The 15,655-nt window shown below is 41.4% G+C and overlaps 2 protein-coding genes across 3 annotated transcripts in view; both read left to right on the forward strand.

The window, feature by feature from the left end:
• The window catches only part of otud7b (OTU deubiquitinase 7B), a 36,509-nt gene extending 29,608 nt beyond the window's left edge, over nt 1–6,901 (forward strand). Inside the window, exons 11-12 of the mRNA XM_080039861.1 lie at nt 263–341; nt 1,659–6,901. Coding sequence (XP_079895987.1) covers nt 263–341; nt 1,659–3,143 — 1,564 coding nt within the window. The 3' untranslated portion in view covers nt 3,144–6,901. The remainder of the gene's footprint in view (nt 1–262; nt 342–1,658) is intronic.
• A 1,128-nt stretch (nt 6,902–8,029) lies between these two features.
• mtmr11 (myotubularin related protein 11) overlaps nt 8,030–15,655 on the forward strand; it is a 36,685-nt gene continuing 29,059 nt past the window's right edge. Inside the window, exon 1 of one of the 2 annotated variants that reach the window (XM_080038989.1) lies at nt 8,030–8,055. Coding sequence is in view for 1 of the 2 variants with exons in the window: in XM_080038988.1 (XP_079895114.1) it covers nt 11,539–11,595 (57 nt within the window). In the remaining variant the exon portion in view is untranslated. Of the gene's footprint in view, nt 8,056–11,135; nt 11,596–15,655 lie in introns of those variants that run through there. The other variant, XM_080038988.1, reaches the window with a different exon arrangement.

Here is a 15,655-nt window from a genome sequence, read left to right on the forward strand (position 1 = left end):
CTGTGGAACAATAAAGTTTATCTTTATCTTGTATCATTCAGGGTATGTTTCCACAACACTTACAGCAAAAACATTTTTACATTTAGAAATGAAATAACACTTAGCTAAATAACTACAGAATGTATATTTCTATACGTATATAAGTAAGACACTGGAGCTTTGGTACTTTATTTTTGACCCGTTTCTCTCTCCCTCTCCCCCCTTTCCCTCTCTCCCTCTCTCCTTCTCTCCCTCTCTCCCTCTCTCCCTCTCTCCTTCTCAGTGTGGCTCTGTCTTTGGAGGCCAAGCTCCAGATGTTACACAGCTACATGACGGTCACCTGGCTGCCCCTGCCCTGTGAGGTAAAGATCAAAGTCCACTCAGCCATCTTTGAATCATTTTATTTCTCCTTTATTCAGCTGGGAGGTTTATGGAGCCCAAGCTCAGACAGCAGCATTCATCATCATACGTGTTATTGGACACCCTGGTGCTTTGGTAACGAGATACACATGTGATACAAAAAAAATCAATTCAGGAATCCAAATCCATGTTAGAGGTGGAGACAGTGATTTTGGAGATACTTTGTTTTTAAAAAACACTTTTTTGTTGTAATCAGGGACTATTTCTTCATGATCAGCTACTTGTGTGTGTGCGCTAAAGAAAATCCAGTGTTAATACACAGCCTAGGCTATTTTAACTGGTATGTAAAGAAAGGGTATCTAAACCAAGGGGGCGTATTGTAGCTAACAAAATGCCTGTTTACAGTGCCTAGGCTGTGTATTCACACACTGGATTTTTTTTCCAGTGAACACAGTACGGACATGTAGCCGGTGGTGAGGAGATATTTGAACTTATTTTGACAAAAACTATCTCTGAAAAGCTTTCTCCAGAATGTCTTACTCCACCTTTTTAAGTTTGGGAATACAACTCATATCGTGGCTAGTTGCTGGTAGACTCTAAAGTATTACTGCAGCTGTTATTGTTATTGTTCATTTCTCACTTCCAGTATAAACAAAAACATTATTTCATCAGACCGGCTGCCTCCTGACTGCTGTACAACGCATTATGTGAAAACAAACTACACTGGGCTATTCAGGTCATAAATTCACACCACGCAAACACTTTGACAAAGGTCCTCTTGTGTGCCACATGCTAACATCGGCCAGCTCGGAAGGAGAAGTACATAACAGTTCCATGGTGTTTTGCTGCAGGGAGTGGTAGAGGCAGTACAGGAATCAGTGTAATAAAATGTTAACATCATTCAAATGATGGGGGATTGTTCTGTTAAGCAATGCCGCCTGAGGGATAGCTGTGTGTTGGATCATATTCTGTAGCTGGATCTGGTCTGAGATCAGAATACTGCATTGTCATGTAGGTCATGGCATTTGTTTTTTTCTGCACTGGTCTGCAGAAAACAGCCTCTATGACTCACTCCATATCTTGCGCTGATGTATTTTTGTGACATGCGTATGTACTTTCAGAATCTAGCCAGAATGTGACGAGTGACATCCCACTTCTTCTGAATATAAAATAATTGTGTTAACAAATCTTTTGTATTTTGATCAGTGGATTTGGTTGCATTGTTTACTGTGTAATGAACATAAAGTGTATTTAATCTAATCTAATCTAATCTAATCCAATGAGTATGTTTCTAACTCTTGTGTGTCTGCTCTGTGCAGCAAGCCCCTCTGGCCCAGCCTGAGTCTCCCACAGCGTCGGCGGGGGAGGACGCCCGCACGCCTCCTGACTCAGGAGAGTCGGACAAGGAGTCGGTCAGCAGCAGCTCCAATGGCAACGGAGACACCAGCACGGGGACGGTGGTGAACGGAGGAGGCACCTTGGCCAAGAACAGCTCCTCCTCCTCATCCAGCTCCACCAGCAGCGGGTCGGCAGGCACGGCAGGGAAGGACAAATCCAAGAAGGACAAGGACAAGGAGAAGGACAAGAAGAGAGCAGACTCGGTGGCCAACAAGCTGGGCAGCTTCGGCAAGAGCCTGGGCAGCAAGCTGAAGAAAAACGTGGGCGGCCTGATGACCGGAAAGAACACCGGAGCCGGAAGCGGCAAGCAGGACGGCGGGGAGAAGAAGAAGGGCTCCTTCAGGAGCAGGAACGGCAGCAAGGACGGCTCGCCTTCCGCCCACGCCTCCGAGGATTCTGGGAAAGGCTCGCCCTCCTCGGGCAGCGAGCGTCTCAACGGAGCGGGCAGCAGCATGAGCAGCAGCGGAGGAAGCAGCACAGAGTGTGACACCTACAAGTACAGCGCCGACGTCAAGGTGAGCATGGGCATCCTGAGGGCCGCCATGCAAGGGGAGAGGAAACTGATCTTCTCTAGCCTCCTCACCACCAGCAACAGGCAGCCCTTCCAGGAGGAGATGATCCAGCGCTACCTCAGTGACGCAGAGGAACGCTTCAGGGCCGAGCAGGAACAACAGAGACGTGACAGTGAGAGGAAGAGCGTCACCAATGGCATCCAGATCCAGCCCCCTAAGAAAGAGACAGTTGTTGGTACGGAGCTGACCTACCGGCCATATGAGGCCAAAGAGGAGCTGTCGGAGAACTCCTCACCTTCCTTTAACCAACTCAAGCCGTCTCCTTTGAGCCCCTCTATGTACTCTGGTGTGGTGCCCATCCCCCGACCCTCCTTCATAGACCAGCCTCCTGCCGTAGCACCTCTCACACAGCACCTTCATATGCACGGCTACATGGATACTCGGCGCCAGCTAGCCGGTGGCTCCCCGGCAATGTCCTACCCCGGCCTCCCCTCGTACGCCACCCTTCCCCGTCACTGCCCCACAGCACAGGGCCCGCCCCATCCCATGTACAATAACTCCCAAGGCCCCTCCTCCCTCAGTCCCTCTCGCCTGGTGCCCTCGTATCCCCCCGAGTTTGACCCTCCGGACTACCCCGGGTCTGAGCCCGCCGGTGGCAGTTACACCAACGGCTTCCGGGACATGCGCTCCAACCTAGACTCTCGGAGCGGGCAGCCCCCGGTCAGACACTACTCACTGGGCAGCGCCGGCGGCTTGGCCAGCCTGCAGACCAGCCGCTGTCGGACACCCACCTGCACCTACTACGGACACCCAGAGACGGGTAACTACTGCTCCTACTGTTACCGGGAAGAGCTGAAAAAGAGGGAGCCAGAACCGGCCATCCACAGGTTCTGAATGGACCTGGGATTGGTTTTGAATTAGATGAGTGGCCTTTCAGTTACAAAAAATAATGGCTGAAGGCAGATCAGCCTCTGAACGGACAAGAGAAAGGCTTAACAAGCTCCCTCCGTTTTTAGCTGCGTCACTTTCCTGATGGAATAGACAACCTCAGAGAGTCGTCACGACTACAAAGTAAACAGGGTGGTTTCTGTCTGCTGGGGTCACATGTTAGACCATAGAATAAACTAACTGCACTTCTGTTACATTTTTGCTGTGGCTCTTATGCAGGCGTTACGTATGAGTGTGTGTGTGTGTGTGTGTGTGTGTGTGTGTATGTGTGCACGCGTTTGTGTGTGTGAGCTGCAGCCTCTTCTCCTTATCAAGAGTTTAACGCCTTGCTACTGTCTCCTCCTAGTGGAGAGAATGTATATGGCAGGCACCCTACATAGTACTCATCAACAACACCCATAAAGCACATGTACGCCTAATACACCTATTATTTACTATCTATGGTAATACACCAAGTCAGACTCACACTACTTCATATACAGTGATGCAAGCACAAACAGAAAAGAGTGTCATAACCACATGTGTGGTCCGCGATAATGTTTGGATTGATTCATTAAGAGATGTCTGAGCATCTTAAAGTCACATCCGGTTAGAGGGATTTCAATGTTATACAGATTATACACTACTGTTACAAGATGCTTGCGTCATATGTACCTCGGGAAACAGCAGAATTAATCCTTGTCGAATTGCTTGCACGCCGGTCACCATTTGCATAATGCAAATTGAAGCCACCATGCAATGCGAATGATTAATCGTTCTGTGGGCTGCTGTGGTGCTAATGTTGCAGGATGCAAACACATAAATGTCCATGCATTAAGACAACTGTTCTGCACTGTTAGTGATAAGTCACCTAAAGATTTCATGTTTATTTCCAACTCGTAAATCAATAAATTAGATTAAAAAAGAACAAAGAGTAGCAACATAGCACAAAGATACTGTGCCCAGAGCCTGAACCAGAATACTTCATATGTTTGTCGGGCCTTCCTCTTTCTGTATCAATGGTTGTCGATGAGGCATTTGATTATTGTGGCCAGCCTTGCAGGCTTGCAATACTATACTACACACTGCAAAGTCGAAATGTCTCATCCGGCAAAACAGATGTTGATGACACCTGTCACAATTTTGGGGAATTTTCTGAGGAGTCAAGCAAATGAACTGATTTGTTATTAGACAAGTGATATGAACGTTCTAAAAAAATGAGGTTGTTGTGACAATTGTCTCCAATATCTGTTTGCATGATGCAAAGGGACGCACACACTTTTGTTAGATGTTGATACCCAGTTACATTTACATTGTATTGACAAGACTCTAGTAATAAGTCATGACCCCGATACTCAAAAGTGTGTGTTTTTAAAATGACAAACCCTTTGATGGTTAGGAACTGCGAAACATGTTTCAAACAATCTCATGAACCCTCAGAGAGTATTACAAGTCGTACATCTGTTGTGTGTCCTCAGTCATTGGACATCTTAAACGCTTGGTGGTTTGGTCGCACACTGCAAATTCTGAAGTTCTACTGAAGGCGGTCTCTTGATTTTTTTCTGGCATTCGTCCCGCCAAAACCCAGTTGCGTTCTCTCTGTCTTTTTGCACAAATTCAAGCACTTTCCTGATGTCCGTAGAAACGAAAACTTTTTACTGTTTTTTGAAGTGGCCTGACTGTTGTCCTTTTGTTCATCTCTGCCGACACTGCCACCTCTGTTAGTGGGAAATCAGGGGAACAGGTCAGAAGGGGTTTTCTCTCTAAAAAAAAAAGGATTCAGTTACTGTAAAGCTACAGCATTTTGGTGCCAGCGTCACCATCTATCTCAGTTTCCTAGTTGCCTTTTTCAGCATTTTGTCCTCGTGGCATCACAATCCTGTCTGTGCATTGTGCAAGATGAACACCGAGTATCCACTGCTTGCTTCATTGCTTGCAGTTTCTACTACTACTTCTACTACTACTGCCCCAAACATAACCAAATTCTTATTCTTATTATTCAAATGGTGTTATTGAGCTATTGAGATAATGCCATGATTCTTTTCTGGTTAGGCATATCGAACTAGTTGGTACAGATTGATGTTCTGTTTGAGTCTTCCTCATTCTAGTTTCAGAAGTAAGGCTTTTTCAGTTGTAATAATGTCAGAAAGACTACTTAAATGTGTTACATTGTTTCCCCCCTATGAAAAGCCATGGCGAGGAATTTATTTTGATGAGTGTGACGCTAGTTGCCCTACTGTTGTTGATTGAATCCGTTCTTTGGCATTAAGTATAGAAAAGCACAATTTAGTATGCAATTCACTGCCTTGCCCAGTTGAGGGCACTCTTGTTTTGTTAGTTTTTTTGACTCAGTGTTTGGAGCTTACCCCCATGACCTACACTCAAACTATAAACAAAAATAACCAAAATATTGGCGAATCGTTTTTTCAGTAGTGCTAATGTAACAATATATAACACTATATTACTATTTTCTATGTTGCAAAAAAGGAAAAATGGAAGTCGTATATGCCGTGCATTTAAAATAAACACTAAAGTTGTAATGACAAGACACCTAAATCTTGCTATTTTTCCCAAAAAAACATTAGCATTTGCTGTGTTAATATGTGTTGACATGTGTCCATGCACTAGCATTTTATTTCAGATGAGACCCATGAAGTGTTCCCTTACTGTGGGGAAGGTGTGTACTCTTTTCTGCCCTCCAAAGTAATAATTATCGTATGAAACAATTCTTTCTGAAGAAATGGACGCCCTTCTAAACATGTAAAACATCAGACTTTACAGGCTACAAACACGTTTTTTGTATTTAAAATAAATAACAAGAGGTTGTATAAATATGTTCCAAGTTATTTTTGTAAGCCCAAAGTTTTACAGTGTTTTTAAAAGGGTAAGAATGTATATTGTTGGATATTGAAACAGGTATGTATGATAAGCTTGTGGGAGCCATGCTTTGGGGTAGAATTGTTGTACAGCAAAGTGACATTTTTTTGCTGCTGAAGGGCGACTCACAGACGGGCCTCTTGACACTCGAGGGTCCCTTTGCAAAACTAATTTCCTCAATGCTGACCTAACAAGACACCATTTGAGAATATATATTTATAGTGAGATTTTTTTTTTTTTAATAGGTTTCCTTGTGGAATGTTTAGTTGCGACATTTTTTTAGGATGTTCTTTCTCACAAGGCTAATTGTCTAGCAGTCTGGATTTTATTTGTTTGTTGCTTTTGTTTTTGATTTGTACATTTTGTTTACTTTTTTCTACAACCACCAATCCGTGCTATGCTAAAACATGACGATAATGTTCTTGTTGTCCCAGTTCGTTTCCCTTCACAACGGAAGAGAAACGGCTCAGAATTAGTTTATGCGACACAACTGACCCCGATATATTTTTATATATATTGTACAACACTGTAATTTCTGTGTGAACAGCATATTCATCATCAGTGACATTAACATGGAATACTTCGAGTTGCATGGGACTGGAACTGTTGCATGTAAATGGCAAAAAACCATTTTACCAAATTTGTGCATTATTTTGACTTGATTTCTCTTGTCCTGGTATTTTGATCTGTTTTTAATTTTTTTTATCGTTTTAATGTTATGCTTTTTTGTGAGGAGAGCCCTAAGGCTGTGTGACAGTGCAATCTGGATAGAAAGAACATCAGATTTTATGTTAGGTTATTATTATTATTATTATTTTTTTTCTTTTCTTTTTGCACCGTTTGAATAAATTCTCATTGTATTTCAAGAATTCTATGCTTCCTCTCTTCTCTGTATTATATTTGAAAGTCTTTGGTTTTGAACAGATTAATAGATCATAAAAACGACAACCACATGATCACTGATAAGTTCCTTCAGTACATATGCATGAATTAACATACAGATGGTTTTACACATTTTAAATGCAATCCACATATAAAGCCTCAGCAATAGGCTGGAATAATTTGGAATTCGAATTGAAACCATTTGTCAGGAGACAGAAATGAATCAAAAATTATCTGAAAAATGACAACAATGTCTTGGTTTCAGCTACTGAGTTGTTAAGGTTTGTGGCATTTCATTGTTTTTAATTACAGTAAACTGAGAAAATTGGGTATTCTTTAGACTATTTGTCTGATAAAACAAGCAATTTGAATATTTTATGCAAACAATTGACAGATTATTTTACTCTAGAATTGTACATCTTTTTAGTCCTACTTGCCCTAATTGGAATGGAAAGTGTAGCATTATCTTTGGTGTGAGACATTCTCCTACTGGACGGATGTCACCAGAAAGCATCAGTCCTGCCCAATCCAAAGTAAATAGCTTTTTACTGTGAGTGTAAGGCAAGAGAAAAGAGAATTCCCTCAACTAAATAAGTATCATGTTATCATCAGTATTATTACAATGGAGCTGCAGACACAAATAAACTCCAATGGAATAGAAACAAATTGATGAACAAAAAAAGGCTCAGCCATATATTGTATTCTGATTAGGCATTTGTCATCTGTTTCATTCTGCATTACCCTAACCTTGTTGCATTATACAGTACATCGTCGAATAACTCCAGCTCGGATGATGCAAGGTCCTGTGTCTGGGACTGTTTTATGTATCCGAGAAATCGGAGACCCTTATGTAATATTGAACAGTTTCCCATGTGGTAAAAAATCCAGACCTCTCTCTATTATAGTTCACAAGGACACCGTGGTCTCCACACCTGCTCAGGCTGTCGCTCAGGATTACTCAAACTTTCCCTGTTCTCGTCGAAAAGGAATTCTATTTTTTTGGAATCTGCCTTCCGTTTTTTTCCCTTTAAAAGAATCATTGACGGTTTCTTTCCACGAGTTTGGATGAGAGAGGAGAGGCATCGGTCCCCACACAGACCTGCTAAAGGAACAGACAAAGGTACTACTGAACAAAAAATTACGTTTTAAATGGTAATTTTTTAGGATTTTTTATTTTTTTTGCAGGCTTGAAACCTTATGAGTTCAAAAGTTGAATGGTTTTATGGATGCTGGCTCACTGGCTCAGCTAGTGCTACAATTTAAACCCTCGACAAGGAGACTGCCTGAATACAAAGCGAGATAACTCAACCCAACTCTTTCATTTTATAACCTGTGTGCAGAAGAAAAATGTTTTCCACGGATGTCATTCAAGGCCAAACAGTGTGTAGTTGTGTGTATGCAACTACCGTGGGAGACTTAAATAAAATGTATATAAAAAAATTGACAAAGAAAAGACATGTATGATTATCGATGTCAAACAAGGACGAGATAGAAAAAACGGTTCTGACACAAATCTGAGTTGAATGAGTCATTTGAAACCAATTATACAGATTGATAAGATTTTGAGGAGTTGTTTTTGAATGCAGAGGCGCAAAGTAAGTAAGAGCATGTACTTGAGTACAATACAGTATTAAGGTGGGTACATTTCATTGAGGTTTAATGATAAACTTTTATATACCTGCATATAGTTATAAATTAAACCACCCCAAGTTCGTATGAAGCAGATAAAAAAGACCTGCCATCTGTACCAGCTACAACAGTAAAACCCGTATTACATGCCAATGCATTACTATTAACAATCGAATAATATAAGATAAGACTTTATTGATCTCCAGAGGGGCAATTCATGTTGGGCTGTAGCACAGGGTCACACAGTCATAAATAATATTTAAAAAAATCACAACTACAAGTATTTATTTAAAATACGAATATAAGTAACAGCAAAACACTAATCACATGCACTGCATCAACATCAGAGCCGGCCCAAGCCTTCATGGGGCCCTAAGTGAAATATGATTAGGGGGCCCCTCTCCAATGTTAGCGCTGCTGAAACTATAGATCTTTGTTAAATATCATTCACACACCCAGTGTTTTCCGCTAGTGCCTCCACTGTGCAGCTGTGCGAAAATATTAGACAGCCGAGATTCAGACCCTCCTAGGGGAGTCCGGGGGTGTGCCCCCCCCGTAGATTTTTTTAACCTTTTTAAAGTGAAATGCATGAATCTGGTGCACTTGGAGAGGAAAATTAAGAGGCTAAATCTGAGACATTTTGTGTGAACAAATAATTTGGAGACACTGGGTCAGATGAATTAGAAGCTATAAGAAGGACACATGGATTTTCCATAAAAATATTAATATAAGATAAAATATTATGGAGGGTCCTCTGGGTTGGGCTTGGAGCTCTTTTTCTTATACGGGACATATTTCTCTGTAATAGGGGAAGGTGGGGTGATTTGTGCATTTTGGAAGTTGCAAAACCCATTGTTTCTAGAAAACCGTGGAAGAAATTGGAAATGTGACCACATATTTAAGAAGAGCCATCCATTTGACTCATCCTGTAAAGAAGGGAGACACAAGGAATAAGATATAAGCACATTTAAGCTCAAAAAACTGTGTTTTGCCTTTCAAAGTAAAATTTCCATGATCAAGGTTTTTTGATTATTGTGTCTGAACAATTATAGACACGTTTGAAAACATTTGACACATGTTTTAGTGCTTTGGTATGCTACACTTTGAGTCTATATAATTAGCACAATGTCAACCCTAAATTGCTGCATCATGCCTATTATCCAAAATTCTGGGGATGGGGTGATTTGTGCGCAAGGGCCTGGGTGAGTTATAAGTAAGTAAGTAAGTAAAATGTATTTATAAAAGCACATTTATGACAGTTTGCACTGTCCAAAGTGCTGTACATAGTGCATTCAGTAGGTAAACAATGAAGGTAAAATAACAATAACCAAAATAAAAGACGTAAAGCCCATACATCCACATAAACACAGATAGTAGTGCAGAGGTAAGTAAGTAGTGCAGAGGTTAATGGGGAGGAAACACCAGGGTGTACATATGGGTTTTGAGCCTTGATTTAAAGGCAGAAATGTAGGGGGAATCACATTTGTCAGGTGGCAGTTGGTTCCACAAGCACGGAGCAACTAGTGCAAAGTACATTTCTGAGAGTTGTGCCAGTGGCATGGCTGTATACGCTGGTCACCAAAAGAAAGTGATTGTCTACAGTAGCTCAGAAGAGAGTGACATCTCAATTCCACTTAACGACACCACTGATGAGAGTTCAGATGGCCAGAAAGATGATGATGGTGACTTTGTCATTGTGACACAATGACGCACAAATCACCCCACTACGTGGGGTGATTTGTGTACAACTTTTGTGTACAACTTTTTTTCCGAAAGCTATATTTCTTAAACAGTTTATTCCAGATCCAAAGTTTTTATTGCCAGGGATGCACAACATCCTGAAATATATGTACATATTTGAGTTGGAGACATAACTGTCAAGGCCTCACTTTAAAATCACTTTGAGTAAAAAGTTGCACAAATCACCCCACCTTCCCCTATAATGAATGAATTTAAATGCAGTGAGAGGAACGAAGCAGAAGAACTCTGTTGTCCAGCTACTGTATCTTTTCCAATTGTTTTTAAATAAACTCAATACACACTGTGCATGGATGTGAACGTGACATGATCAGATAATTTCGGATTACCTCCCAGATGAACTGATTCAATTTTTAGGATATTAATGATCTAGACCAAAACATTTTATTCCTTTTTTTGTATAACTTACATTTGAATAATATTATGTTAATATCAAACACACAAACTAACATTTATTTTAATTTTTTCATTATTATTATTTTTTTGGAGGGTCGCTTTTGCCTCGGGCCGGCTCTGATCAACATTAACACATATTTTCAATGTGGTTTCCCACTTTTTGACCCCTCTTCTATGACAGCTTATAAACAGATAGTATACACTGACTAAGAGGTAAGAATATACAGTATTATGGTCAAGTAGGCCTGCTATAAGTAAAGGTAGGCTAGTTTTGGAGTCATCATTTCTGGTCATACAATTCTCCATGGTCCAGATGTAGGCTACTGGCCCTTTAAGAAGCTCTACCGCTGCACTTAGCTTTTTCTCTCTCTTTTCGACCAGTGTGTGTTTCACTATGGCGAAGGAATAAACAAACAGAGCGCGATGGGTCGGAAAGCAGCAGTAACGGTGAACACATCTGTCCTGTTAGTGGCTGAAAAGCAGTTTTTAAAAATAGTCCAGTGACAAGTTGGACGGTGTCAGCGGGGTTTGCGTTATAAATGTTAACGTGTGTGTGTTATGGGTAGCCCACACTGACGCTCTCTGTGCGAATAGCGAAATGTGAAGAGCGAAAATAGTTTGTCAAAAAAAAACCTGAACACCTCAGTTTTTATTATTAGTAGCAGCCGGTGATTCAGTCTTACCATTACTGGACATTTCTTCTCTTTTCTGACGGGGTTTCCACGGAGAGAGGACAACAACCACCACCGTTAGCTCATAATATATTTTTTTTCTTTTTCTTTATTTCGCTCTTATTGTTTCTATTCAAGTCGTCGCAAAGATGTTGACAGGATCTAAAACCACGTTCAAAGTGAGACAAATGCTCCCAGATATCAAGGTAAGGTCACAACGTTATTCGGTAGACTATAGCCTACCTGACGCTAACTAGCTCTGTTGATGTTAAAAACTTAATGTTATCGTTAACTTTTTCAATCAGGTTTTTTAAATTGTCGGTTTGACTGAAGACTGGGCTATAGGCTACTTTAGGCTAGGAGGTATTATCCCCCAAGTTTGAGTATCCTATAATGTTATAAATTAATATATAGGCCTACTTTTAGTTTATTGTTCTCAATAGTTAAATTTGAAGCTTTTTTTTGTTATGAAAATGCATTAATTGGTAACACTTTACAATAAGGTACACAACATTGTAGTAGGCCTACCTACTACATAGATATGTGTTACCTACGTTTTCTTTTGGTGCGTTACCTACTACATACGTTTTTGTTTTTTTGTGCTACCAAACACATAGGGTTTTTTGTGTTACCTACTACAAAGGTTTTTTTTTTGTGTGCTACCAAACACAATGTTAGGTAGCACAAAAAAAAACCCCTATGTAGTAGGTAACACAAAAAAAACTATGTAGTAGGTAACATATCTATGTAGCAGGTACTACAATTTTGTGTACCTTATTGTAAAGTGTTACCCATTAATTTTTACCTACATTTTTTTCACATTCTCTGTTCTGGGACATTGCCACTAGATCAAAGCTCCTCTTTCCGGATAGTTTCCATGTTACACAAATCTCATTTGAATTTGGTTTTGCAAGTCAATCAGATAACAGATTTGAGATAGTATCCTTATCTCACAGCAGCCCATTTGACTGCTATTTGTTTATTTGTTTATAGGCATTTGTATTTGTAGCAGTGCTTTAGAGTTCAACCCATCAACACTCCTCATGTGATTTGAAACACCATAAAGGCAATGTTATGATAACACTTGCCATAATTCAACAATGCACAGAGCTTTTAATAAACATCCAGCCCGGTGTAGTTTGCAGCCTCCTCACATATCCCTCTGTTCATTCTATTCAATGTTATTTTGGTTCACAACCCAGGATAGCAGCTAAAGGGGACAATGCTACACAGGGCTTCTGTTCGCTCCTGTCTGGACAACAGGGAGAGGCTTAATTACTTTTAAGAGTACCTCATCATGTCTTTGCCTGCATGCCTTATTAAAGGCCAATCAAGTGGTGCTGAATCTTAATCACTTCTCATTTGGGCAGAGGGAGGTGTGTGTGTGTGTGTGTGTGTGTGTGTGTGTGTGTGTGTGTGTGTGTGTGTGTGTGTGTGTGTGTGTGTGTGTGTGTGTGTGTGTGTGTGTGTGTGTGTGTGTGTGTGTGTGTGTGTGTGTGTGTGTGTGTGTGTGTGTGTGTGTGTGTGTGTGTGTGTGTGTGTGTGTGTGTGTGTGTGTGTGTGTGTGTGTGTGTGTGTGTGTGGATTAAGTAGTTGCAGGCTATAGAAAGATGAATGGTGCAGACGATTGTCCTCTCCAGAGACCTTTTGTACTGAACATTTTGTAGCCGATTTGCAGCTGCTTTTATTGCTAGAGCTTTAGAAGAAAAAATCACATGATGCTAAAATAAAAATGCTTACGGTGAAATCCTTGTGCTACTGCATTCGATCAACTACGGTTCTGTCCCAGTTTGCAGGAGCACCTGGGAGGATAGAGGTTAGAAAGGGACTCATTAGTTTGATAGACAGCACAAAGAAATGTGTAGTATAAATGTGTACGTAGCTGGGTTTTCCTCATAGGAACAGCCTCTTGGCACCGTCTTTGTGTGTTGCCTGTTTTTTTTTTTTTTTGTCTTCCCTGGTTATTTTGAGGAGCCGCAGGGGGAAACGGTAACAGATGCCTCTTTGCTCTCTCTCCCCCCAGGGCGAGGCTTGTGTGTGTGTGTGTGTGTGTGTGTGTGGGGGGGGGGTGATTGCCACTCCTGCACAACATCTGGACTGTCACCATGGAGACAGCGGTTGGTTGGGAGGTAGAGGAGTTCCTTCAGAAATGAGACGTGTAGAAATCATCACATCCCCCCACACTCCACCTCCATTGGAATCCCATGTGTCTGTCCACATATGAGAATGTGGCTGAGCCTAAGATATGCTAATGTAGAGTAGTAGGCTGCGTGTAGATTATATGCACAGCAGGCCACCCACACACACTCTCGTGGGTTTCACTTCCATCCAGCATGTGTGTTAAAAATGCTGGAGAAATACTGGAGTCTGAATTTGGATTAGATGGTTTTGCGGTTTACGTTCTGTTGAATCGCTTTTTAATCCCTGTGTAAAAATACCCAAGCCATTTTTGATAATAACTATTACAAGGCTGCAACTAATAATGATTATTTTTTTTTAAATATCAGTTCATTTGTGGATTACTTAATTGATTAAAGGTGGAGTCAGCCATTCTGGAGAATGCTTGTTGTCCAAATTACTTTTTTTTTTCAAAATCAGTGAATCTCTCTTCATGTCAACACATTGTTTTTCAGCGCACACACAGTACGAAAAGGTTGCAGATCGTGAGGAGATATTCCCTGATTTTGACAAAAAGTGATTTTGACAGCAAGCGTTCTCCAGAATAGGCAAGTGTATTTGTATTGCACAATTCAGACACAAGGCAATACTAAAGATACTTGCATGGTCTGGGTTTTCCAAATCCTGATGAGACATAATAGATGATTTGTTCTGCAGAAAATCACATGGGAATAAAAAAGCAAAAAAAGCAAATTACAATCCATTTTGAGATGGTAATGTTTGGACATTTTGCTTGAATAAAGACAAACCCTATAGAAGTATCAAGATAACAACATCTGAGCATGCTACACAAGGATGCTATGTGGCCTGCATGTTGACAGGGTGGCAGGCTTATTTTGGCTGGGCCTATCCCCCTGAGTTGACTCTCTAGATCCACATCTCACAGCCAGCTTTGAAGCAGCCAGCATGAAAGGCACGCAAGCACAAAGCTCCACACACACACACAAGAGAAAAAATGCCAGAGGATAGATCTTCTGAAGCCCCATTCAGAGAGGCTGGAGATGCTAGCCCGATTGTAGCGGGTCAAAGCAGTATAGTCACCCACACCCGCTCCCATATGACCTAGACGTCCAATCACTGCCAGCCAGAGCACAACAAAGGGCATTTGGTAGCAGCGCCAGAGCAGATTTATGGTCGCGTTAGAGGGCGTATCGATCGGGCGCTGGGTGATAATTAACCAGTGTCACGATTCACTTGTGAAAGGACAGGATCTCCAGATGCTAGCAGGTCGTTTGTCTGTGTAGAGTTTATGGAATGGCTCCGATAATCTCACCCGTGGGACCTGAGCTTGTCAGAGAGTAGAGGGGGACTTTCAAAATAACGTTTCATACAAGAGGGCCATTATGAGACTCTGAGACTGTTCAATGTTCGGTGTTAGATTTTCACTTAGGGCATTAAGCTGACACTCATGTGCATTGAAGTACTGTCTGTTGGTGAGAGTGTGAGGGGTCCAGAGACCAATAGAGGGGAATGCTGTTGTTGACGCAATGCCTGTTGTGGGACGGCAGACATGGGATCATTAAGTCTAGCCACTAGGCAACGCCCCTGCCCTTTCCCTTTTTAAAGGTCATGCACCTATTATGCAAAATGCTACTTTAGCGTCAAGCTGGCAGTTAGATTCAGGGCCAATCAGAGCAGATTGGGCTTTTTGGAAGGCGGGGCTTAAAGAGACAGGCTCTAAAACAGAGCGTTTCAGACAGAGGCTGAAGAGGCAAGACTTAGGAATGGCAGTGTGAGAAATATACAGGTACACAACACCATGAAAACAGTCCTAGACAATTTTGAATGACCATAATATGTGACCTTTAAAAGAAGGATGCCTGACACTAATATGTTGTGGCACCTGACAGGCAGAATAGTGACAGAGGAAAACGTGCTGTCAAATTCAATAGCGTGTGATTGAGCTGGATGGTATAGTAACGTCTCATCAACTATTGATGGATTGCAAATAACATTTGGTACTGCAATCAATGTCCCCCAGAGGATAAACCCTATTGACTTTTGTATTCCCTGACTTTTTTAATCTAACATCACCATGAGGTTGACACTTGAGTTTAAGAGGGAAATTACTTTTGTATAGATTGTCTG

This window comes from Ammodytes marinus (genome assembly GCF_949987685.1).
Source record: "Ammodytes marinus genome assembly, chromosome: 13".
Taxonomy (NCBI): domain Eukaryota; kingdom Metazoa; phylum Chordata; class Actinopteri; order Uranoscopiformes; family Ammodytidae; genus Ammodytes; species Ammodytes marinus.